Genomic DNA, 26,859 nt, shown 5'->3' on the forward strand with positions numbered 1-26,859 from the left:
ACAATAGATTTGATAATATAAGGAAGGAGTTTCTCTAATCCCAAAGGGATGGTGGAGGCATAAGCCAAGTTCTCACTCAAGTTATGTCTAGTCTAATTAAGGAGGAGGTGGGAGCCTATATATAGGGAGTCACTAAGAAGAGGTAGTTTAGCCATACAAAGAGCATAGTGGGATGGTTTAACTTATGAGCTTCGTAGTGGGGGCGGCAGTGCCGGCATAGACAGGGTGGCAGTGCTGTCTTCCTCCGGCGTCGAGCGGGGCGACAGTGCCAGCCATTCCGGGGCGGTAGTGCTAGCCGCGTCTCCTTCTTCCGTCTCCTCTTCCATGCTTCTGTGACGTCGAACTTCAGCGTAGTTCTTGATGATGACCATGATGCGGATAAGACCAAAGGTCGGGCCAAGACAAGGTGGGAGAAGGAGGAGGTGAAGCGCCAGCAGCGGCTACTCGAGGAGGCAGCGCGGCGCCGCGCCCGCCACATCGTCATCCTCGAGGACATCGACAATGATAGGGGAGCGTCGTCACCTCCACCTCAACGCGTCAGGGCCCCCAGGCCATGGCAGCAGCCACCAGCCGCACGTGACGCCACCGAAGGACAAAGACGATGGCTCCGACAACAACCAACAACTACACAACGTTCTATCGCCATTTCGGCTATAGACGCTGGTTTTTTTTTTGTTTTTATCTACCGTCTGTACGCCGAATTCATATATATGTAAGAATTCGACAAAAAAAATCAAACTCGCCTAATATGTACAAATTTAGCCTAATTTCGTTGTGTTTTTCCAAATTTCGTTTGTATTTCAAATTATTTGCCGGGTTGGCCTAGGCTCACCACTGGGAAACTAGGCCTCCTCAGGCCAAAAGGTTTCATCCATCCGGTGCTAAATAGTGCCGGATTTCGGCTGCAAGCGCCAAACGAGTGGCAGCCAACAGGTCGTTCAGCTTTTCTAGCAACATGACTACTTTTTGTAACAACGGAATCTTTCCACACCTCCTTCTGTCACATGGATGTCAATATCAAAGTTCACATCATGGTAAATTTTAACAATTTGGGAGAAAAATGATGGCCAAGCCTTCACATATGTCGTATCTCTGAACATCCCACAACCACCATATTGCACTTGAACTGGTTACACGAATTCAAGCGGAGCAAATTGCTGTATTTTAACCCTCCTCCCAGTCAATACCATCTTCTTCGTCGCCAGATTCTGGGGCCTCGGCGTTCAAATCTACAAACTTATAGGGCTCTGATGTATTCCCTAAATCAGTTTAAGCATGTCAGACCAATATCTGATGCATGAACTACAATACAAATTTATATAAACATACTGATGAATGCTAACGCATTGAAATTTCAGAACTATATCTAACATATGAACCTTTAATTCAAATGCTTACAAAGTAAAGATATAGGATTCAATATGGATGCGAAAATTCCCACAAACAGGTAAAAATATTTCACAGTAAACGTTAGGAGTTTTTAAGTTTGTTAAGACAGCAAGGCTTTAAGTAACAGTTAACCCCATTAATATGTGACTTCTGTGATACAAATTCCAACCATAAGCATCTTTTTAATATGAATATATTGACATCAATTTCATACGACATAAGCAACATATTAGATCTCTAATTTGTGGTCAAAGTCTTCATGAATCAAAATATGCTTTACATTTTAGGACTGATAGATGTGCAACAATTAATTCTTCATTCCTAGGACAAATATCAATATGGCATCCCAACAAACCGACTCGCTATACGAGCAAAAACATCTGGACAGTGCCAGGCTGTCAGATTCAAGCAAAACTTGAGGTATTAACTGCTATGATCAATACCCGATGTCAGCATTGAGACATCAAAAACACGTACAGCCTCTATCGAAGCATTCAGTTGTCAGCTTTAAGACAATACTACCTCTGTTTCAAGGAATAAGGCGCACGCGTATTTCAAGACGAACTTTGAGCATAAAAATTAAGCAATAAAATTTTAATTTTCTTATATGTAATTAGCACCGTTGGATTCATACTGAAAAGCACTTTCTAATGATGTTAATTTCATATAAACAATCTTTATATATTTAAAGTATTTTTTGGTCAAACAAAAAGCACGTAAAAAGAGGACGCCTTATTCCTTGAAATGGAGGTAGTAAGACATAAGATAACCATGTTCAGCCTCTAAGATAACTTGGATGGTCAAACTCAAGAATAGATAATTCATCATTCAATGGAAAAAGTAATGCAGATGAGCAATGCAGTTCAATTGATAAATCTATTCCCCATGAATATAAAAGAGTTGGGTGTGATACTCATCCAAAACTATTGGTTCCAATTTCATAATTCTCATCCGGTCGTGTGCACAAAGTTAGACCCACCCAGTATGTAAGTTACACAATTAATCACCTAAATATACCATTTCCACCTTTGGATTTCCTCTTTCTCCGATCCACACTTACAATCCACACTTGTACCTTTTTTTCGAGAAAACCCAAGAGCTTTTGCGTTTTATTTCATTGAATAGGAAGAAAACAACAGGGGTACAACCTCCAGAAGGAGGGACACACACACACGACCGTCCTCACCAAGCGACTACAACTTGGTAAGGAGGTGCCCTCTGACCGCAACGACATTTAGGCCACACCTAGCCTTGCATCCAGCCAAGAATGGCGAGGCAACGTGACTCGGAGCAACAAGGCAGCGACATCGCCTTTGCCACACGCCCCCGGGGACGTTTCAGCTCCAGGACTGCCTAGGCCAACGTACCTCGCAACCAATGTGCCTAGAGAGTCGGCAGGTGAGAGGCAGGGCTTCAGCGGGACCTGGGGTAGAATTGTTGGGGGAGTGCGAGTGCTGGTGCTGGCAGATGTTGCGCCACACGCATCCGCGCGCCTATGTGGAACACTACTCCAGAGACGCATCGTCGACCTCCAGCTGCTACATCCGGTACTCCACTCGCATCCAAGGCAGCGCCTTCAAGAAGGTAGCGGCGCTGAGACGCCGCCGCTGCCCGGTCCGGCAGGCCGGACCTGTAGTTTCCCCCGGTGCTCGAGGAGGAAGTCCGATCATAGTCATGTCAACGCCTCCAAGGAGGTAACGGCACCCTCGGGCATCGCCGTTGACAGCGCAGGCTGCCGCCGCGCGGTTTTTTTTGCCCCGGCCGTATAATGAGGACCTCCGAAGACCATTTGATGCAAGGCAGAGCCGAGAAGGGGGGTCAGCCTTGTCGTCGCAGGAGTGGGCACCGACCAGCGCCATCAGCCACCGCCGGAAGCTCGCTGGCCCGCAGCTTCCGCCGCAGGGGCATAGCAGAGCAGCCACCTGCTGCTCGCATGCTCGCCCGCCTGGCGTCCTCAACCAGCGGCGGATGGGAGGAGGGAGATGGCAGCAGGGGCAACCAACGCGAGGGACAGCCGCCAACGACATCGCACAGGACGCCCAAGGCTGCGGCCCGCCTAACCCAGGCAAGGCTCAAATCGGGCCCGAGCACCGCCTCCTGCGCGCCGCACCACCGCCACGTCGCCAGGTTATCAGCTGAACTCCTACACCACGCCGCCTCCCGGCCCGCACGAAGGAACTTCGTCGGGGCGTGCCACACACAGCCCACGGCCTTCGGCGGCCGGCGCCGCCGCCCCCGCCAGCGGCCAGGGAGGGAGGGTCGCGGCGCTCGCTTTTAGGGTTTCGGTGTTGCCTCCGGAGTCACGCGAGCGACCCAGGAGGCAGAGTCACGTCTAATAATCCACACATGTACCTATTCTTATTCCGTAGCATCAATTAATAAAACACATTCATATGTTTTTTCATCCTTTCGATCCAATGTTACAACTCTCGGATTCAACTGGTGTGCCTTCAAGGTTCAGATGATTTTTTTTTGTTTATAATTGGGTTCTTCTTGCCAATTGCGGGCAACTTTGTTGTGAATTTTACATCAAGTGCTTTAGTAAGATATTCAATTCTTACATTACGACATTTATATGTATGTGTGGCCTAATTTCCATTTTTCAACACATGCATGCACGCACACAATTGCTAGTTTGGAAGCAGGACTCAGTTTGCTATCACTACAAGCATACATTATAATTAAATTGTACTCCATGTTTGAAGGCAAAAACAAGAAAAGGATAAGATACCTAAAGGTTCCTGCTCTTCCCATTCAACACCCTCATCCTCAACATCCCCATCCTCACGTTTTGTTTTTGTGCCCAACTGCCGCTCAGAATGAGTTGAAGAAAATGCATGGCCTTCCTGCTGCATCATCTTGGCATCTTCTTGTTCCTGTCTTTTCTTGAGGGCCTCATAATAGGCCTTAATGTATTCATCCTACACAGTTAAATACTTTTTTAGGAATCCAGTTAAAAGATAATTAATGTAAGAACTCTTTTAATAGTAAAAACAGTTCTATTTTCAATACTAAGCTGGCTGACCTGTATACTCTTCTCATCTTCTTTTGGGTCCTGTCTTTTCGCATCTTTGCCTTCTGATTTTTCATCTCCATTTGATGATGTGTTACTGGTCTCTCCTCTTTGTTCTTTTGTAAGATTCATCCCTTCTTTGACCATCCATGGAGGCAAGACTTTTAACTCTGCACCATTTCTGCCAGATTCAGCACCTTCTTCTTTTGCACCAGAACCAGCCAATTCAACATCAACCTAAAAATCCAAATAACCCGATTGATCAACCAAAAATGGTCGAAAGAAATTAGGATCAGCTATAAGTTATACTAGCCAGGGGTGTGTGACAACATATTAAACATAGTTATACAATTAGAAAGTGTGTCTGATAAAAGCATAATATGATTAAAAAATAAAATGAATGTGATAACATACAATCTGAAGTGTAGAATTCCATGTATGTTTCAAAAAAAAAAATTGGTTATGCAAAGTGACTTAAAATATTACTTCGTTATATCATTATGAGAATGCATATTACTTGATTACAAACTCCTACTACATAAATCCACATGACACTCTTACCTTTGTATCTCCAAGATAAGGCATCGGTGTACCATTATACTGCCCTTGTGCGTTCCTAGAGGCATCAGCTGCACAAGAATCACCATGTGTGAAAGCACCGAGATTTAGTCTTTCCCATGATTGTAGACTGCCAAACTCAGGAGCAGGCAAATCCTTCACCCTTTTAAGTTGTGCTTGCAATGGCTTCAATTGCTCCTGCATCGGTACAAATATAAATAAGCGATATATAAGAATCAGTCTCCACTGAATCATCAAGATTCTAAGACACATACATTTGCACAAGAGAAGAGAAAAGAATTGTTTACACCTTAGTCTCCACTGAATCATCAAGATTTTAAGACACATACATTTGCACAAGAGAAGAGAAAAGAATTGTTTACACCTTAGTCTCCCCTGAATCATCAAGATTCTAAGACACATACATTTGCACAAGAGAAGAGAAAAGAATTGTTTACACCTTAGTCTCCACTGAATCATCAAGATTCTAAGACTCATACATTTGCACAAGAGAAGAGAAAAGAATTGTTTACACCTTAGTGTACAGTAACCACGTCCAAAAGGTGTATTTAGGATGTGATAAACTCTTTTTCCAAATAAAAAATGCAACGTCCTTATTCCAAGATACTGCATTATTTATATCTCATCCAAGCAACAACAACATCAAAGCTTTCTTCCAAAGCAAGATGAGGTAGGCTAGTTATGAAACTCAACAGAAACAAAAGGAAACCAAAATGATAAGGAGAGAGAAGAAAGTAAAGAATGAACAAGTAAACTAAAAATCTGGCATATGGATCACTGATTTCCATGTCATCCTATCAAGAGCCAAATCTCTAGGTACATTTGAATCCCTCAAAGTCGCTTTTTACCGCCTCTACCCATGTCAACTTTGGTCGTCCTTGCTCCTCCTAGTATTTTTCGTACTCTTCAGAATACCACTATTAATTAGTGCTTCTGGAGGCCTCTGTTGGATTGATCCAAACCGCCTTAGTCGGCTTTGGACTAGCTCTTGTGGATCGGTGCAACCCTATCACCTATTACCTCCTTCCTAATTCAGTCCTTTCTTGTATGGCTACTCATCCACCGTAGCATCGCATCTCCACAACACTCATTTGTTGGATGTGTTGTCTTTTAGTTGGCCAACATTCTGCTCCATATACCATCGCCGATCTGATTGCCACCCTATAGACCTTACCTTTTAGCTTTTGTGAGACCTTATCACATAGGAAGCCAGATGCTTGCCGCCACTTCATCCACCCTCCCTTGATCCTGCGGCAAACATCCTCGCCGATATCACCATTGCTTTGCAGCATTGATCCCAAGTATAGGGAGGTGTCCCTCTTAGGCACTATTTGCCCTTGTAAACTAACATCTCTGTCTTCGCACCCAACACCACTAAAGTCACATCTCATCCAAGCAGTTAAAGTATTTCTTGGTAAACTGCAACTTTAAGATATGGATGAAATTTACATTGAGCTTTAACCAGATCTACAGAACAAATCATGTAAGTGAAGTAGCGAAGCAATATTTCTTAGATATATGTTTATGATGCATAATAAAGCTGAGAACTAGATGAGTAGATGGCATTCTGTTATGGGCTTTGAACCGTGCTCTTTGTATATGCAGAAGAGCTATGGTCAACTAGCGCTCAGCAGACCAAAAGCAAGCAGGAGGAACACTGAAGTTAAACATGCACGTCTACTCATCAAAGCCATAACTCTTCGCAGATAGAAGGGAGCACGTGATCCAAAGCTCATAATGCATTCACAACCTTAAAATGGAACTGAGAATGAAAGTTTTTAACACGTCGCTTAGGAGCTGGGGTGCCCTCCCATGGCAAGGTGTTGTGCTTGCCTTGGACTACAGTATAAGGTGTCCGACTTAGAGCTTTGGAACGTCGTTAGAGCATTGTAAGGCACCACCCCAAGCCAACTTTAGTGGGAAAGACAGCAGATTGCTGGAAAGGACCAACGCAAGAATGGTAAACTGGGAATAGAGAAATCGTGCGGAAATAAGAGGAGGGAGGGAAGCAGACCCAATTGATATGGAGAGCTCTCTCCTCTCTGGAACCCTAGGCAGCGATGGGCGACCCCTAGCTAGAGCACCACCATCTAGGAGTCCAGATCTAGGCGGGCTTCGTCTTCTCTGGCGTAGCCCTCTGGCCCCCTCGCCAGGGCAAAAAAGGTGTGACTCGTCTCCCTCCTCTCTCTCTCTCTCTCTCTCTCTGCTTCTACCCACTTTCCCCTGCTCTGTTTTTCTGTCTTTCGCCAACTTTTTTTAAAATTTGGACGATTATCTATTTCTTATGTGTGACTCAAAGGGCATTTTACCCCCGCTCTAACGCCTAAGTGGGCACCTAAGGCAGAAGCTAACCGCCTAAAGCGGGCAAATTTCCAAGGCCCTGCTTTATTTACCTTGTGAAAGGATGGTTTGTACTTGAAAACCTTAAAAACCTTGCTAACAGTGGAGACATACTTGTGCAAGTAACTTTCTGGGAATCAAAAAAACAGTACAGGTTAAAGAAAGAATACTTTAAGAAACACAACAAACAGAAAATTTATTTGAACTTCATGTTGCGATGAAACGGGATCTCTTTTTGTTTCAAGGAAACGGACATCTAAATCCAGCAACAGAGGTTCAGAGTGCGAATTTTAAGAAAAGAAAAAACAATTCACGTCCACAATCCTGGTGGTGGGATTGTACATCCAATCCCCCAACCAAGTGAACGGGGCTCACTTTCGAATTACATAGTCAAAGTTGCACAAAAGGTTTTGTTTCTTTCCTTTTCACCAACATATGTGGTTTTCTTTTCTTTTCTTTTCACCACTAACCAATCATCCTATTCCACATATTAACTCAGTACGAATTAACTAAAATCATCATGAACCCAGCAAAAGGAGAACTAGAATTAGAGCATCATCTCACCTCTTGACGCATTGGAAGGACACAGAACCCATAAACCGCAAAACTAAATCGAAAAGGTACTGCAGACACTGCTTCATTCAAACACTCATCGACAGCCAAGGGGAAGATCATACCCTCTCATTGTGGCTGAGGTCTTGCTTGGTGCTTACATTCGCACACTGATGCACGATATGCTCATTGTCCCATCAGAGTACACGGTTCTATACCCGTCTAGCTCCACAGTGGAGGGGGTGGAGGTGGATTGGGCTCCCCGATGAGAACTGTTGACATAGTCGACAAATCTTCTAATGGTTTGAGAAAAGAAAGAGGTAGAGAAGACCCTAAGTTGAGGATTTCAGTAGAAGGGTATGATTCTTTGTTTCTAAACAAGGGCAACGAGTTCAACAGGTTTATTGGGTTCCCAAACTTAAGCCCTTTGTGCGGTTTTGGGCTGCAATACGCCTGTGTAAAACCTACATCAGCGGGGCAGTGTGGGTCTGGCTATAGTGTTTGTGTGAATGAACATTTCCAGTTTACTAGCTGATGGTCAGTTATGGACCTGTGATACAATTTATCAATATTGTACTCAAATTTAGCGCTAAGAGTACCAAAGTATTAAGAAGTTTGTACTCACATCAATTCTTTGCTGCATATCGTTCAATTTCTCACGCCGACGCTTCCGTGCATTGTCATCACCATCTCCCATTTCCTCAGAAGCAAGTTTGTCACTCTCTGCTATTAGTTCGCCGTTGCAATTTTCACAATGGAAGTACTCATCCGTATAGCTTATAAGTTGCAATGCATCGAAGGCAGAGTATCTGCACATTGAAACAGAAATGACAGCTGAGTCTGAAGAACCGAACTTGTCTAGAAGATAATAAATTAGAAGTAAACCTAATACCTTTTTTTACAGTTAGGGCATACATAGTGTTGAACTGTATTTCTGCTGTCCAATTCATCCTTCAATGTTTTCTTCATGCGGTGTATCCGGTACCTTACAACATCACAGATCTGTGTTTGTGGAGAAGATATATCGTGTCAAGCGTAGTTTGTGTAAGGTAGGAGAACCGAAAGAAAGAAACAGATGAACGATTAATGGGAGGAAACCCTGTGTTGGGGGGAGTAACTCCAATGACCTAAACCCATCTCAAATTGGAAAAAAAAAATAGTAAATCCTGGTTCCACACACTCTGGATGCAATGCATTCCACCTGAACACTGGACAATGGTGTACCCCAACTATACAATTAGGGCGGATATTTTGTACACATATTCTCGACAGAAATTGGGGTTGAATCTAGATAGCATATAAAGACTAGAATTCACCCCTCTTTGCAAGTCGGGGACAATTATAATTGCCATTTGAAAAAATACGAACAAATATGAACTGTCAATCTTGTTCAACTATCTATGCAGAAATTGCATTCATGGTGCAACCACAGATGATATTGAAATTATACTTCCTAAATATGTAAATCTATACCTACTAATAAAGGAAGTAAGGTTTCTCCCCTCTTTTTTTCGTCCGTTTTGTAACTACCCATGGAGTTGACCGATATTACCCGCCCTTGCCACCGGCGAGTGGAAAAGGTTCGAATTTTTTCTTCGCCCCGTCTGTGTGGTTGGCCACATCCCGCACCAGGTATTTTCCCCTAATCGCCTCTCCTCATCCACCAAGCACGAGTGCTGCCTCACGCCTCCGCGACCCACCTCGTGTGCCGCCCCCTACCGGCTAGCTCATGTCCCGCGCGTTGCCATTGTTGGCGAGATCCCTTCACCGTCTAGCCGTCCCCGCGCGTTGCCCCTCCTTGCTGCCTCGACCAGCCCCTCGCGTCTCCACGTCATCCTCGCTTGGCCTCCCTTGCGTGGCCGGCGCCAAGGACAGAGCAAAGGGCGTTCGTGTTTGTCCTCGTCAGACCTCCCTCACCTGTATGGCACCAAGAATCCTCCCATGCGCCCCCACTGGCCCTCATCGGAGTTGAAGAAGCAGGAGAAGGCAGCCCACCACGGTGGCACTGCGACGCTGTAGATCCGGGCGGAGGCATGCACCACGATAGCCTGTGGGAACTGATCTATGCAGGGGACGAGCTGAGATTGAGGCGGGTTGCGGGAAGAAAGTAGGAGCGGCGGTGTTCGGGTGAGGCGCGGCTTTCCAAGGAGTGCACCGGCGCTGAGGCGGACGCGTAGCTGCACAGGCTGCGGCAACGCGCGGAGGTAGGCGTGGAGCTACGCAGGCCGCAAGAGGACGGGGTCGCTGGATCAGGCAAGCAACAGCTCCCTTGATGGTAAGCTGACGGGGCTGCTGTTCTCGCCTCTCGCACGAGTTCACAAAGGGGCAGAGCATCGGGGTGCTGCAGAGGATGACCGGGCTCCGATCGAAAAGAAGTCTGTGCTTGCATTTCCCTACATCTCCTTTGCAACCGAGCGCCTTTGCATAAATTTTATATCAGATAAGAATGAAATTACATCATCCCCGCTCGCTAGCAATATGGCTATCAGTTCACATTCATTCGGTTTAAAGTTTGGAACCTGAAAACTAGATCCCGTTTTTTAGCTGACTCTTGAAGTAAGAAAAATTAGCACACTTCCAAACATTGTATACAGAGTCGGAGCTTGTTGCAAAGATTTAGCTGACTCTTTAAGTAAGAAAAATTAGCTACCCACACAAAAGAAGTGTTTCAGTTTATTATCATTTGTGACTTGCCGACAACTTTCTACAATTACGGTTGTAAACTATTGGGTGAATATCTCACCAGCAGCATCACACCTCCCTGTGCAATTTAGGTGACTGAGATTTATGACGTGTTAGACACCTCACAATTAAAAAAGTTTATTGACTGAGATTTATGGACTATGTTTGACTTCTGAAAATTAAAAAATATATATATTCTCAAATATTCCCAATAATATTTGCATTTCCATCAACAATATTTAGTAAAAATCAATCTGCCGCAACGCGCAGACATATTTACTAGTAAAGCCACTATAGAAGTACTTCAAGGTTATATAAAGCACAAGACAATATTTTTTTCTATTTAAACAAGAGCATAGAACTGCCGAAAATTTTGGACAATTAACCTGTGCGTAGTCCAAGCAACAGTAAGAATGTGTGTGCAACTTTACTTTCTCTTCTCCCTCCTTGGTACCTGGTTGACCATCACCGGCAGCTGCAGCAGCAGCACTATATATTTTCGCCCCTTTTGCTGACTGTAGCGATAGGATAAAGACAAAGTTAGAGAGAAACAACCAGGAATATAGAATGAGAAAGCATCATTTACTTCCGATATATCGATTCCTTTTGTAAGGCAGCACACACCAGATGTTAAAATTATTGAATTGATGCACTAGCCAAGTTTTCCAAAAGTTTGAACTGTTGAAAAGGGCTAGGCTATATATTTTAACACCCCCCCCCCCCCTCACGTCTAGGCTGGATAAACGGGAAGACACTAGACGTGGGTAATCGGGGGAATAGTGTGTTGGGTAGGATTTGATCCCAAGACCTTGTGGCTCTGATACCATATTGAATTGATGCACTAGCCAAGTTTTCCAAAAATCCGAACTGTTGAAAAGGGCTCGGCTATATATTTTAACAAATATTATATGAACATGAGCCCAATATGTTTCCAGCAACCAAAAGCGCATTAATGGAACAGCATGTCTCTAGAAAAACATAGACAAGCATCACTGATTATTATGTTTTGTACGGAATACTTTCCTGATCACTACTTCATAAGCTGTCTCAAATGTATTTAGAATAATTATTTTATAAGAAAAACCATATGGAGTTCTTCCAAATGCTACAATGTTAACTGTATAATCTGGTGCACCTCTGTCCAAGGTAACCAATGATAGAGGACAATTTCCAGCAAGAAACACAAAAAATAAGCAAATACAAGATAGTCCAGCTTCAAACAATTCCAAGATCCCGTGAGTTCTACCTTTGAAGATTCACTATTAAAAAGATTACTGCAAATTACCTAGATATAAAACCTTTACTGAATTCTTTTCAGAAGGCATCAGATCAAATGAAGCAACACCATTACACCAATCATTAAAGAAACAGAAAAATGTCCTTTATAGTGCTTATTACAGAGCTCACTGTGCTGTTGTGAAGCGTCATTTATGGCTAGCAGCACAATTTAAAAAAAATAGCCAGCTGACTAGAGTAGATAGAATATTAAGATGCTTTGATTATGCAAAACTTGTGTTACTTATATTAATCTAGATGTTTCATGATCACTACTAGTTAAACTGAGACCTAAAGCGACACATTTTCTGGCCACTGATGAATGGTTCCTTTCACAGCTTATCAACATTTGAGGACATAAACATTTGATAGTAATATTTTGCTATAAGCTGGCTGAGATATGGAGTAAATGCAGCTACGCTAAAAAACTAAAAACCACAAGCTAATAGACTGCAATAACAGGAACAATACAAAACTAACCTCCTTTCTGTGATCTCTTGTCACTAGCTTCTCTTCTTCAAAGAATCGGAGGATACGACGCAGTTGTTTTGAGTGGAGCTTTAATGATTTAGCCAAGTCTTCTTCACGGACCCACTGCCGTCTAATGGTGAAAGTACAAAGTTTTTTTTGCATAATGCAACTTAGACAATAGTAAGCTGACAGTGATACACTAAAGAAACTGAATAGAAGAAGGTCAAATGAGGTGATGGCAGGCGGAGCTACATGATACAGGCTACGTAAAATACAATTGCATTCTTTTTACTGGGTGGGGGGGGGGGGGGGGGGGCAGTTTGTATTTCTAAGGAATTTTCAGTCCCCTAGTGCATTACAGGTTTCAATTCCCTGAGTAATAAAATACCCTCATAAATTGTTGTCGTCTTTAATCACCAAACTACGCAATACAAGAATAGCACATATACAAAATGATACAAGATAGCAGCGCATCAGGTTCTGGTATAAAATGGGTATGATATGTGAGGAACCATTTTATAGTTGGTTATCAACCCACCTATGTAACTACTTCGGATTAATCTGAAAATAAGCCTCCATTGAAACCATCAAGGGGGGACAACAGTTTGTATAACAACTACTAGTCTCTATAAAAGCAATTATGGCTTCATACCACGACCTACATAAGAGCCATTTATCCTGGGGACATGGGCAGTCACAATATCCCGGATTGAAGAATTAAAGACAATAAACAATCACAATCCCGAGATGCACTTGGTATATTTTGGTACCTGAGAGACAATGGATAAAATTTCCAGGCCTTTCATGATATTTGATTTTCAAGTCATACAACTACACCAATGAGAAATAAGAGCATCACTGTCACGGATGAACTATGTTATGCCAGCTCTATTTGGTCGCGGACAATTCAATCTCACGAGAAGTTCAAACTTTCCCGAGCCTAAAGCGTAAGAATTCGGCTGTAAATATCACCAGGTTTTACCAATTCCCGGTAGAGGTTTCGGTACCTGGTGAGAGCATCAAGGACAACGACGGCCATGCCACGGTTGTCGCCGCGGGAAGTCTTCGGCTGGTTCTCGCCCTTCATGGAGATGTCATCGTAGAAAGCGCGCGCCGTCAGCTTCACTAGCCTGCCGTTGACCGATCAACGAACAAATGCAAGCTCGAAAAGATCAGAGACGACGAAGAAAGCTACCGCTGCTGCTGCAACAGCTAGGGTTCCGAGGGAGGGGATCCGAGACTCACCGGTTGAAAGGCTCGAGGGAGCCCATGGCGGCGGCAACGGTATTGTACGATCGTTCAGTGCATGCCGACAGACTCCGACAGATCAGAACAGCACCTGCCTCGCCGTGGTCGCCTGCCGCCGACGATGACTGGATCGGTGGTAGGGGCTGGGGGCTTCTTTCTTTTCTTGGAAAATCTTCCGCTTCGTCCCGTCTCGTCTCGTGACAGCGTGGTTGGTTGGGGAATTAGAGGTGATGAATTATTATTATCTTTATTTTTATCTTTATCTTTATCTACTAATAAAAAGAAAGTAAGGTTTCTCTCTTTATTTTCGTCCGTTTTTTGTTTGCCCATATTTTTAAACGAAATTAAAAAGAATGCCACCGTTTAAGCGTTGTTGATGGTTCTTTGGTTCGTCCATAAATTCATCCCTATAGGCTATTACCACGACTTCCCATCCAGGAAGATATCAATCAAAGTATCAAACCCTAACCCTCCTCTAAGCAATCATCAATCAATCCGCCGAATTACCTCGCTAAGGGAAGCGGCGGCGGCTTGTCTTCCTCCGCGCTCGAAGGGATTGAAATCTACCTCGCCGCGAATCATGTGGTGCTCGTGAGGCACATCCATTTCTTCTACCTTGGCGCGGATCTGACGCACGGGAGGTTGCAAACGGCGGCAGCGGCATTTGATGGTGTATTGGACAGTTGGCTCTTCTTTGTACTGTGCACGCAGTCGCGTCCTGCTGGTCCATCATCGAGAGAGCTAGCGCTCTCAGTCCCACATCAAAAGCTCCCTGGATGTTGCAATCGATCTGGAAAAAGGCAGGGTTCAATCTTGCATCTCACCAATCTCTTTCTTCTCCTACCTTTTATTCTCTAAGATTCCAGAGCCACTGGATTACTGCATCTTTTTTGTATATTAATTAGTGAATCAACATCACGATTGTTGACACATGGGAGGAGAAGGTGTACTAACGCGAGGTTGAAGCCATAGGAAAACCAGTTTAATTTTGGGTTTGCTCTTTTCTTCATGTAGTCTGAATAAATAGGCACTCGAATTTTATCGATGCGCCACATCGATTGTTGGGATTTTTCATCCCCTGCCAAGATTCACCAAAGTCCACCACCATGGGTGTCTATGGGGACAGGCTGCCTATCAATCACCTGGCGGCCATCCTGGTTCGCAGTGCCGCATCGCGACTGGATGATCTCAGAACCGCACACCAGCCGCTCTTGTTGATGCTGCAGTACAACTCCTAATCATGCCCACAAACAGTATTCTTCAGTTCAGGTCCTGTGTGCGTGTGTAAATTGTGATCATCTCTATCGTCAGTTAGTTCAACAAAGCATTGATCATCAGCTGACCTCTCAATCAAGGAGTGATTTGTCAGAGCCGTCAACAGCAACCAAACGGTCTTCAGTTATAGTAATCTTGAAAGTATCACCGCTGAATTCTCCCCAGGTACATATTGTTGCATGTGTAGGCGAGAATGAAGTTCGGGTTCAAGATTAGGTTGACCAAATAGAATAAAGGTCGGTCTTTCTTTCCGTTTGACCGATATAGTTATTTCTTATGTATGTTGTGTAATCAGGTGAGGAATCTTCTAATTTAAAATTTCTTTGCAAACAAAGTTCTGACCTGAAGTCCATGTAGATAATTTATACGAATAAAAAAAATATGACCCGAATAGTGTTCATTTTCTGGGCGAAATTTGAATGCGATAAATCCTCATATGTTAACTGCTTTTTTTTACGTTAAAATGCTATGTTTATCTTGGATATGTTCCTTTTGCTATGCTTTATGTGTTCTTGCATAACTTCCTTGGTTAAATAGTTATTTCATCCAAATCTTAGAAATATTCAAGCAGTTTTTTCTAGATAGTGAATTATTCAAACAGTTTTCTCTAGACAGTGAATCAAGGGGTATAATATAGTTGGTTTGTTAAAATGGAACTAATAGAGAGAGGTAACGATAGCACGCGTTTGGTGGAGAACAAAACGGTCATAATGTAAAAGAATCATATCGTTTTGGAAAAGAGCGAACTTGTTGGATTCCTATTAGGGTATCTATTCTGCCTACATTCTTTATATATAGTAGTTGAAATAAATTTGGAAATGATGTAGCTGCTTTAGGAATGCAGATTTGCAACACTTGAGCATCAGATCTCTTGTTTTTTGATTTTTTTGATAATTAAATTTTTTATTCAAAAAATACATACACATGTCCTTGATAGTCGTGCGAAGTTTTGGTAGAAATTGTATTGAATTTTGAGCTATAGAAAAACCAATTTGTGACTGTATATAGGGATAGAAAACTCACATTTTTGTTAGAATTTTTGTAGCTTACAATAGAACACAATTTCCGCCAAAATTCTTTAAATATCTACATGTATGCACGCTTTTGTTTTCAGATTTTTGAAATATATTTTCAAACTTTATGAAAAAAACGGGAGCATAGTGGTGTTGCAGGGCTTTAGTACACATTTATTTATTTGAAATGCAATTTTTTGATGCTATGCATGGTTTGCGGATTGTTATACACGCCGTCCTTGTACTATCATGGCAACCATGGCACACTAAATCTTTCTTCAGATTTTGAAGACTAACTAGAAGGCATTGGCGCGGCGGCATGCTGCGCCCGTAGCTCTATATTTCTAGGGAAGGTGGTTAAGCTGAATAATTGGATTGTGGAGTTTGAATGGGAACCATTCAGTATTTATTGGGAAATGATCATTGTTAGTGATATGAATAAATTGTGATGGAAGATGGGCTATCATCACTGATAGCAATAACTTATGATGCCGAGTATAAACAGTCAATCGTATAGAGGGAGACTTCTATGCGGTGGAATTTTCACAATCCATTACATTAGATTTTACATATGTGATATATTACACAGGACTGCTAGCCATCTAGACATGTGTGACGGTGTTTAACTCGTAGTTGTAGCAGCAGAATACATGCGACAACATCGGTCACTTATGGGATAGTGGCCAGACAAGGCGAGGTGTCGATGCTAGTGGGGCACATATTTTTAGTGGCTGTACATTTCGTAGATAGATTGTACAGTGGGAGCAGGTGGTGTACGCAGGTAAACCTGAAGATTCAGAGCGACGGTACGGCTACCGGCTAAAATCAGTCATACTTTGTTTTAGGTTGTGGGAAAACGCAATTAGGGCGTGTAGGCCGCGTAGCAATCTGTGCACGTGCAGCATGAACAATGGGCTAGCTAGGCGGGCCGCGTCGACGGTAGCTCAGCCAGGCAACAATATAGGTGCTGACTATCGCCGATGGACCGGCGTAGCGAATGTGGAACACGTGTGCAGGTTAGTCTGATGACACTCTTCACTGTATATGACACGGAGATGGGACAACAAAGAAAAGAAAAGCAGAGTGATCAATTTGGGAAAGCAAAATGGCGAAAACACTGTGAACGGGAGGGGGTACGAAGAAAGCTGCCATGAGACGGTGAGAGTGGCCGGTCAGCAGCTCCGTGGGCGACATGCCCTTGATCGCTTCTTGTTCAAGGTCGTGGCAACCGGGGGACGGGGGTGTGATGGCGGATCCGGACTTTACGCAGCAGCGGGGCGCTCCGTCGTAGAGGTGCCAACACCGGCAGCGTGGGCTCATTGTCAAGCTGGGGCCAATGGTGCTGCAGGAGCGGCGGTTTTCCTCCTTGCCCGCTGCAAAGCGGCCAGTTCACTAGCTAAAGCATCAACGAGCATGGACTGAGATAACAACGGTAGGTATGGTATCTTTTCCCTGTTGGAGATATGCCCAAGAGGCAATAATAAAAGTGGTTATTATATATCTTTATGTTTATGATAAATGTTTATATACCATGCTATAATTGTATTAACCGAAACATTGATACATGTGTGATATGTAAACAACAATGAGTCCCTAGTAAGCCTCTTAACTAGCTTGTTGATTAATAGATGATTAGTTTCATAATCATGAACATTGGATGTTATTAATAACAAGGTTATATCATTATACGAATGATGTAATGGACACACCCAATTAAGCGTAGCATAAGATCACGTCATTAAGTTATTTGCTATAAGCTTTCGATACATAGTTACCTAGTCCTTTCGACCATGAGATCATGTAAATCACTTATATCGGAAAGGTACTTTGATTACATCGAACGTCACTGCGTAAATGGGTGGTTATAAAGGTGGGATTAAGTATCCGGAAAGTATGAGTTGAGGCATATGGATCAACAGTGGGATTTGTCCATCTCGATGACGGATAGATATACTCTGGGCCCTCTCGGTGGAATGTCGTCTAATGTCTTGCAAGCATATGAATAAGTTCATAAGAGACCACATACCACGGTACGAGTAAAGAGTACTTGTCAGGAGACGAGGTTGAACAAGGTATGGAGTGATACCGATGATCAAATCTCGGACAAGTAAAATATCGCGTGACAAAGGGAATTGGTATCGTATGTGAATGGTTCATTCGATCACTAAAGTCATCGTTGAATATGTGGGAGCCATTATGGATCTCCAGATCCCGCTATTGGTTATTGGTCGGAGAGAGTTCTCACCCATGTCCACATAGTTTGCGAACCGTAGGGTGACACACTTAAGGTTTGATGTTGTAATAGTAGAACTTGAAATATGGAATGGAGTTCGAAGTATTGTTCGAAGTCTCGGATGGGATCCCGGACATCACGAGGAGTTCCGGAATGGTCCGGAGAATAAGATTCATATATAGGAAGTCATTTTATAAGTTTTAAAATGATCCGGTGAATTTATGGAAGGTTCTAGAAGGTTCTAGAAAAGTCCGGAAGAATTCACTTTGGAAGGCGGAGTCCCGGTGGGACTCCACCACCCATGGCCGGCCAACCCTAGAGGGGGGAGTCCAAGGTGGACTCCACCAAGGGGTCGCCCCCCCCCCCCCCCCCTCATGGAAGGGTGGGAATCCCACTTGGGTGGGAGTCCCACCTTGGGTAGGTTTCCCTACTACATGGAAGGTTTTGGGTTGGGGTCTTATTCGAAGACTTGTAGTCCAACACTTGGGGGTTCCACCTATATAATGAGGGGCCAAGGGGAGGGGGCCGGCCACCACAAAGCCACAAGCTGGCCGCACCCCATAGAGGCCGGCCACCCCCTCTCCCCAAACCCTAGCCGCCCCACTCCTCCCCCTCTCCCGCAACGCTTAGCGAAGCTCCGCCGGAGATCTCCATCGCCACCGCCAACACGCCGTCGTGCTGCCAGATTCAAGGAGGAGCTACTACTTCCGCTGCCCGCTGGAACGGGGAGGTGGACGTCGTCTTCATCAACACCGAACGTGTGACCGAGTACGGAGGTGCTGCCCGATTGTAGCACCGTCAAGATCTTCTACGCGCTTTTGCAAGCGGCAATTGATCGTCTACCGCAGCAACAAGAGCCTCATCTTGTAGGCTTTGGAAATCTTCAAGGGTGAGTCTCGCTCGTCCCCTCGTTGCTCCCATCTTCTAGATTGCATCTTGGCTTGGTTTGCGTTCTCGCGGTAGGAATTTTTTTGTTTTTCTATGCAACGTATCCCTTCAGTGGTATCAGAGCCGTGTCTATGCATAGATGGTTGCACGAGTAGAACACAATGGTTTTGTGGGCGTTGATGCTTATGTTGTCTTTAGTTTGAGTACTTTGCATCTTTGTGGCATAGTGGGATGAAGCGGCTCGGGCTAACTTTACATGACCGCGTTCATGAGACTTGCTCCTCGTTCGACATGCAACTTGTATTGCATAAGAGGCTTTGCGGGTGTCTGTCTCTCCTACTATAGTGAAGATTCAATTTACTCTTGTATTGACAACACTAGTATCACCGTTGTGGTTCATGTTCGTAGGTGATAGATTCAACAAGTGCATACAACGGGTGCAAGCCAGTTTTGCACACGCGGATACTAAGGTGGCCTTGACGAGCCTAGCATGTACAGACATGCTCTCGGAACACGTGATACCGAAAGGTAGAGCATGAATCATATGATTGATATGATGAACACTTTGAGTGTTCGCCATTGAAATTACATCTTGTCTCGTGATGATCGGACTTAGGTGTGGTGGATTTGGTTCGTGTGATCACTAAGACAATTCGAGGGATATTGTTTTGAGTGGGAGTTCACCTAGTTTTTAATTTTGTTGAATTAAAATTCGAACTCAATTTGTCATAAACTTAGTCTAAACTATTGCAAATATATGTTGTAGATATGGCGTCCCCAATCAATTTTAACCAGTTCCTAGAGAAAGAAAAACTTAAGAGCAACGGTAGCAACTTCACCGACTGGTTCCGTCATGTGAGGATCTTCCTCGCTGGCGGAAATCTGCAATATGTGCTTGATGCACCGCTAGGTGACCCTCCTGCAGAAACTGAAACCGATGAAGTAAAGAATGTTTACGCGACTCGGAAAACTCGGTACTCTCAAGTTCGGGCAGCCATCCTGTGCGTACGGAAGCCGATCTTCAAAAACGTTTTGAGCACCACGATCCTCATGAGTTGGTCAATGAGCTGAAAGCTATATTTGAAACTCATGCGGCCGTGGAATGCTATGAAGCATCGAAACACTTCTTCAGTTGCATGATGGAAGAAGGCAGCTCCGTTAGTGAGCACATGCTCGCCATGACCGGGCATGCGAAGAAACTCAGTGACTTGGGTATAGTGATTCCTAATGATCGGGATTAATCGTGTCCTTCAATCACTGCCACCTAGTTACAAGAACTTTGTGATGAACTACAATATGCAAAACATGAACAAAGAGTTACCTGAACTCTTCGCCATGCTAAAGTCTGCTGAGATTGAGATCAAGAAAGAGCACCAAGTGTTGATGGTCAACAAGACCACCAGTTTCAAGAAACAGGGCAAGTCTAAAGGTAAATTCAAGAAGGGTGGCAAGAAAGCTGTCACGCCTCCTATGAAACCTAAGAACGGCCCTAAGCTTGATGCTGAGTGCTATTACTTCAAGGAGAAGGGACACTGGAAGCGTAATTGCTCCAAGTATCTGGCTGATCTGAAGAGCGGCCTTGTCAAGAAAAAGAAAGAAGGTATATCTGATATACATGTTATAGATGTTTATCTTACTTGTTCTCGTACTAGTACCTGGGTATTTGATACTAGTTCGGTTGCTCATATTTGTAACTCGAAACAGGAACTAAAGAATAAACGAAGACTATTGAAGGATGAAGTGACGATGCGCGTTGGAAATGGATCCAAGGTCAATGTGATCACAGTCGGCACACTCCCTCTACATCTACCTTCGGGATTAGTTTTAAACCTACATAATTGTTATTTTGTACCTGCGTTGAGCATGAACATTATATCTGGATCTTGTTTAATGCAAGACGGTTATTCATTCAAGTCTGAAAATAAAGGTTGTTCTATTTTTATGAATAACATCTTTTATGGTCGAGCACCTGAAAAGAATGGTTTGTTTCTATTAGATCTCGATAGTAGTGATACACATATTAATAACATTGATGCTAAGCGAATTAAATTGAATGATAATTCTACTTATATGTGGCACTGTCGTCTTGGTCATATTGGAGTGAAACGCATGAAGAAACTCCATACCGATGGATTACTAGAATCACTTGACTTTGAGTCACTTGATAGATGCGAAGCATGTCTAATGGGAAAAATGACTAAGACTCCATTCTCTAGTATGATGGAGCGAGCTACAGACTTATTGGAAATCATACATACCGATGTGTGCGGACCAATGAGTGTAGCATCGCGCGGTGGTTATCGTTATGTTCTAACCTTCACAGATGATCTGAGTAGATATGGGTATATCTATTTCATGAAACATAAATCCGAAACTTTAGAGAAGTTTAAGGAATTTCAAAGTGAAGTAGAGAATCAACGTAACAAGAAGATTAAATTTCTACGATCTGATCGCGGAGGTGAATATCTGAGTTATGAGTTTGGCATGCATTTAAAGAAATATGGAATACTTTCACAATTGACACCGCCGGGAACACCTCAACGAAACGGTGTGTCCGAACGTCGTAATCGAACTCTCTTAGATATGGTTCGTTCTATGATGTCTCTTACTGATTTGCCACTATCATTTTGGAGTTATGCATTAGAGACAGCTGCATTCACTTTAAATAGAGCACCATCAAAATCCGTTGAAACGACACCGTATGAATTATGGTTTAATAAGAAACCTAAGCTGTCGTTCCTAAAAGTTTGGGGTTGCAAAGCCTATGTAAAGAAGTTACAACCGGACAAGCTAGAACCCAAAGCGGAGAAATGCGTCTTCATAGGATACCCTAAGGAAACTATAGGGTACACTTTCTATCACAGATCCGAAGGCAAAATCTTTGTTGCTAAGAACGGAACCTTTCTTGAGAAAGAATTTCTCACTAAAGAAGTGACTGGAAGAAAAGTAGAACTCGACGAGATTACTGAATCTTCACTCGTTGATCAGAGTAGCGCAGTACCGGAAGTTGTTCTTGTGCCGCCTACACCGGCAATAGAGGAAGCTAATGATAATGATCATGAAACTTCGAACGAGGAAACTACTGAACCTCGCAGATCGACAAGGGAATGTGCCACTCCTGATTGGTATGATCCTTGTCTAAATGTCATGATTGTGGACAACAATGATGAAGACCCTGCGACGTATGAAGAAGCGATGATGAGCCCAGATTCCAACAAATGGCAAGAAGCCATGAAATCCGAGATGGGATCCATGTATGATAACAAAGTGTGGACTTTGGTAGACTTACCTGATAGCCGCAAGGCTGTCGAGAATAAATGGATCTTCAAGAGAAAAACAGATGCTGATGGTAATATTACTGTCTATAAAGCTCGACTTGTCGCAAAGGGTTTCCGACAAATTCAAGGAGTTGACTACAATGAGACTTTCTCACCTGTAGCGAAGCTAAAATCTGTGAGGATTTTGTTAGCAATAGCTGCATTTTTCGATTATGAGATTTGGCAGATGGATGTCAAAACGGCGTTCCTTAATGGAGACATTGAGGAAGAGTTGTATATGGTACAACCCAAAGGTTTTGTCGATCCTAAAAATGCTGACAAAGTATGCAAACTTCAGCGTTCAATTTATGGACTGAAGCAAGCATCGAGAAGTTGCAACCGACGCTTTGATAAGGTGATCAAAGACTTCGGGTTTATACAGTGTCATGGAGAGGTCTGTATTTACAAGAAAGTGAGTGGGAGCTCTGTAGCGTTCCTGATATTATATGTAGATGACATATTATTGATTGGGAATGATATAGAACTATTAAGCAGTGTAAAAGGTTATTTGAATAATAGTTTTTCAATGAAAGACCTTGGTGAAGCATCGTATATATTAGGCATCAAGATTTATAGAGATAGATCAAGACGCCTAATAGGGCTATCACAAAGTACATACCTGGACAAGATTCTAAAGAAGTTTAGAATCGACGAAAGTAAGAAAGGATTCTTACCTATGTTACCAGGCAAGGTCTTGAGTAAGACTCAAGGACCGGCTACGGCAGAAGAAAGAGAAAGGATGAGTCAGATCCCCTATGCCTCGGCAGTAGGCTCTATCATGTATGCCATGCTATGTACTAGACCGGATATAGCACATGCTGTTAGTTTGACTAGCAAATATCAAAGTGATCCAGGAATGGAACACTGGACAGCGGTCAAGAATATCCTGAAGTACTTGAAAAGAACTAAGGATATGTTTCTTTGTTATGGAGGTGACCAAGAGCTCGTTGTAACAAGTTACACCGATGCAAGTTGGAACACTGATCCTGATGACTCTAAGTCACCGGAGTACGTGTTTATATTGAATGGTGCTGCAGATGGGCAAGCTCGAAGCTGCACGGTGGCGAAGTCTTCAACGATCGTAGTACATAGCGGCTTCAGAGGTTTCATCAGAAGCGGTATGGATGAAGAGGTTCATTGTAGAGCTCGGTGTGGTTCCTAGTGCATTGGACCCACTAGTCATCTAGTGTGAAAACATGGGTGCCATCGCCAATGCACAAGAACCAAGGTCACACAAGAGGCTGAAGCATATCAAGCTGCGTTATCACTCGATTCGCGAGTACATCGAAGATGGAGAAGTAAAGATTTGCAAAGTACACACTGATCTGAATGTAGCAGATCCATTGACTAAAGCTCTCCCTAGGGCAAAGCATGACCAACACCAGAATGCCATGGGTGTTAGGTACCTTACAATGTAATCTAGATTATTGACTCTAGTGCAAGTGGGAGACTGTTGGAGATATGCCCAAGAGGCAATAATAAAAGTGGTTATTATATATCTTTATGTTTATGATAAATGTTTATATACCATGCTATAATTGTATTAACCGAAACATTGATACATGTGTGATATGTAAACAACAATGAGTCCCTAGTAAGCCTCTTAACTAGCTTGTTGATTAATAGATGATTAGTTTCATAATCATGAACATTGGATGTTATTAATAACAAGGTTATATCATTATATGAATGATGTAATGGACACACCCAATTAAGCGTAGCATAAGATCACGTTATTAAGTTATTTGCTATAAGCTTTCGATACATAGTTACCTAGTCCTTTCGACCATGAGATCATGTAAATCACTTATACCGGAAAGGTACTTTGATTACATCAAACGCCATTGCGTAAATGGGTGGTTATAAAGGTGGGATTAAGTATCCGGAAAGTATGAGTTGAGGCATATGGATCAACAGTGGGATTTGTCCATCCCGATGACGGATAGATATACTCTGGGCCCTCTCGGTGGAATGTCGTCTAATGTCTTGCAAGCATATGAATAAGTTCATAAGAGACCACATACCACGGTACGAGTAAAGAGTACTTGTCAGGAGACGAGGTTGAACAAGGTATGGAGTGATACCGATGATCAAACCTCGGACAAGTAAAATATCGCGTGACAAAGGGAATTGGTATCGTATGTGAATGGTTCATTCAATCACTAAAGTCATCGTTGAATATGTGGGAGCCATTATGGATCTCCAGATCCCGCTATTGGTTATTGGTCGGAGAGAGTTCTCACCCATGTCCACATAGTTCACGAACCGTAGGGTGACACCCTTAAGGTTTGATGTTGTAATAGTAGAACTTGAAATATGGAATGGAGTTCGAAGTATTGTTCGAAGTCTCGGATGGGATCCCAGACATCACGAGGAGTTCCGGAATGGTCCGGAGAATAAGATTCATATATAGGAAGTCATTTTATAAGTTTTAAAATGATCCGGTGAATTTATGGAAGGTTCTAGAAGGTTCTAGAAAAGTTCGGAAGAATTCACTTTGGAAGGCGGAGTCCCGGTGGGACTCCACCACCCATGGCCGGCCAACCCTAGAGGGGGGAGTCCAAGGTGGACTCCACCAAGGGGGCCGGCCACCCCCCCCCCCCCTCATGGAAGGGTGGGAATCCCACTTGGGTGGGAGTCCCACCTTGGGTAGGTTTCCCTACTACATGGAAGGTTTTGGGTTGGGGTCTTATTCGAAGACTTGTAGTCCAACACTTGGGGGTTCCACCTATATAATGAGGGGCCAAGGGGAGGGGGCCGATCACCACAAAGCCACAAGCTGGCCGCACCCCATAGAGGCCGGCCACCCCCTCTCCCCAAACCCTAGCCGCCCCCCTCTTCCCCCTCTCCCGCAACGCTTAGCGAAGCTCCGCCGGAGATCTCCATTGCCACCGCCACCACGCCGTCGTGCTTCTGGATTCAAGGAGGAGCTACTACTTTCGCTGCCCACTGGAACAGGGAGGTGGACGTCGTCTTCATCAACACCGAACGTGTGACCGAGTACGGAGGTGCTGCCTGATTGTAGAACCGTCAAGATCTTCTACGCGCTTTTGCAAGCGGCAAGTGATCGTCTACAACAGCAACAAGAGCCTCATCTTGTAGGCTTTGGAAATCTTGAAGGGTGAGTCTCGCTCGTTCCCTCGTTGCTCCCATCTTCTAGATTTCATCTTGGCTTGGTTTGCGTTTTCGCGGTAGGAAATTTTTTGTTTTTCTATGCAACGTATCCCTTCATTCCCATGTTATCTTTTCACTACTGCTATTTTTTGTTGTAGCTAAGTACGGTAGAATCAAAGTCACCACCTCTAAAAACCTGTAAGAACCTGAAATGTAAAGGGTAGAGGGTGAGAGTAGCTTCAGTATCTTGAAACCTTCCATTAGTTTGCTTAGCCTGAATTTATTCGATAGCACCATAGTTGGTAACTAAGAACCGAGGAAGAACTAATGGTAGTTTGCTCACTTGGGTGAAATTAGTCGACAACACATGTGAGGTCACAATCGTGAGGCGTAGATTTACGAACTGAACCCTACCAGCACCACTAATTTCCAAGGATACTCAGCATAAAAAGAGCGAACATAAACGCAAACTTTTCATGCATTTGGGTACCACAGATATGCAAGATAACAGGCAATACGAAACAAACTGCCGGAAAAAGTCGTTCAGAGGTCATCGAATGCAAATGTAAAGAAAACAAAAGAGTGTTTTGCACTCCCTAAAAGCAAACATGAAACTAAGCAATGGTTGTATCCATTAAATGACTTCATGTCTTAGCTTCTGCACATAGCTTTTCAACCGAGTAACAATAAACAGGAACAGCCTTTGCTTTAGATGGATCACTGAGAGCATCTCCACCAGCGCCCTCGATAGCGGTCTGGATAGCATTTTGGGAGCCGACAGCGAAAATGGGCTCGCACCCGGTGCGCCCCAAACAGCGCCGGCCAATTTTGGAGCCCAATAGAATCGCTGGCAACCACGTGCCGGCCCCTTCGACAAGGGCGCGAATCGGGCACGCCGGCACCTCGCGGCACGTCTGAAAACGAGTGTGGGCTCCGCCTGGAAGCCAGACACACCATTTTCCCACCTCCTACACATGTCCGAGCCGACTCCCACCCCTCTAGATCGCCATCGTCGTCGTCGCCGCCGCGCCCACCCTGCTTGCAATAGACACCGCCGACTGTCTAGGAACTGCCGTCCATCAACACGGCCGCCACCCCCTCGACCGGCGGCCGCTGTTTCACCCGGAACAGAGCTCGCCGCCATCGCGATAGTATGGCCCCGCCCGCAAGGTGTTCGTCCGATTGCCGCGATGGACATCAACGAAGAGATGATGGTGTAGCTGTGCACGGAGGAGCAGAACGCTCAGGCTGTTCGGCGGCAACAGCAGCAGCTGATTCTGACGAACATGATGCGCGTTCGCCAGCCTTTCTTCGTCGTGCCTCGGCGCGGCGGCTCAAAGCCAGGCAAGAGGAGGAACATCAACTAGCATCGTTAAGTCGACGCAATGCTGCTTGATGCATACTACTTCAACGACAACGCGACTCATTCGCCGAAGGAATTTCGGCGCCAGTTTAGGATGAACAAGGACA

At 44.0% G+C, this 26,859-nt stretch overlaps 1 protein-coding gene across 1 annotated transcript; it reads right to left on the minus strand.

Moving 5' to 3' along the window:
• Window positions 1-963: 963 nt before the first annotated feature.
• LOC127300963 (transcription factor efuD) lies at window positions 964-13,753 on the minus strand. Its single transcript, XM_051331162.2, has 10 exons — window positions 13,547-13,753; window positions 13,309-13,431; window positions 12,311-12,431; window positions 10,942-11,070; window positions 8,766-8,875; window positions 8,499-8,682; window positions 4,964-5,158; window positions 4,415-4,639; window positions 4,121-4,310; window positions 964-1,259 (listed from the first exon to the last, which is right to left on the minus strand). Exons 1-10 carry the CDS (start codon window positions 13,570-13,572, stop codon window positions 1,165-1,167), a joined length of 1,398 nt encoding a protein of 465 aa, XP_051187122.1. The 5' UTR covers window positions 13,573-13,753; the 3' UTR covers window positions 964-1,164.
• Window positions 13,754-26,859: the final 13,106 nt, after the last annotated feature.

This window comes from Lolium perenne, chromosome 7 (genome assembly GCF_019359855.2).
Source record: "Lolium perenne isolate Kyuss_39 chromosome 7, Kyuss_2.0, whole genome shotgun sequence".
NCBI classification, from domain to species: domain Eukaryota; kingdom Viridiplantae; phylum Streptophyta; class Magnoliopsida; order Poales; family Poaceae; genus Lolium; species Lolium perenne.

Bases quoted from the DNA above. Each gene is read 5' to 3' on its own strand.
- LOC127300963 (XM_051331162.2), bottom strand. From the start codon at position 13,572: ATGGGCTCCCTCGAGCCTTTCAACCG. The intron at 11,071-12,310 runs GTTAGTTTTGTA...CTATCGCTACAG, and splicing joins CAAGAGATCACAGAAAGGAG to TCAGCAAAAGGGGCGAAAAT. The intron at 8,683-8,765 runs GTATTAGGTTTA...TTCAATGTGCAG, and splicing joins TGCCCTAACTGTAAAAAAAG to ATACTCTGCCTTCGATGCAT.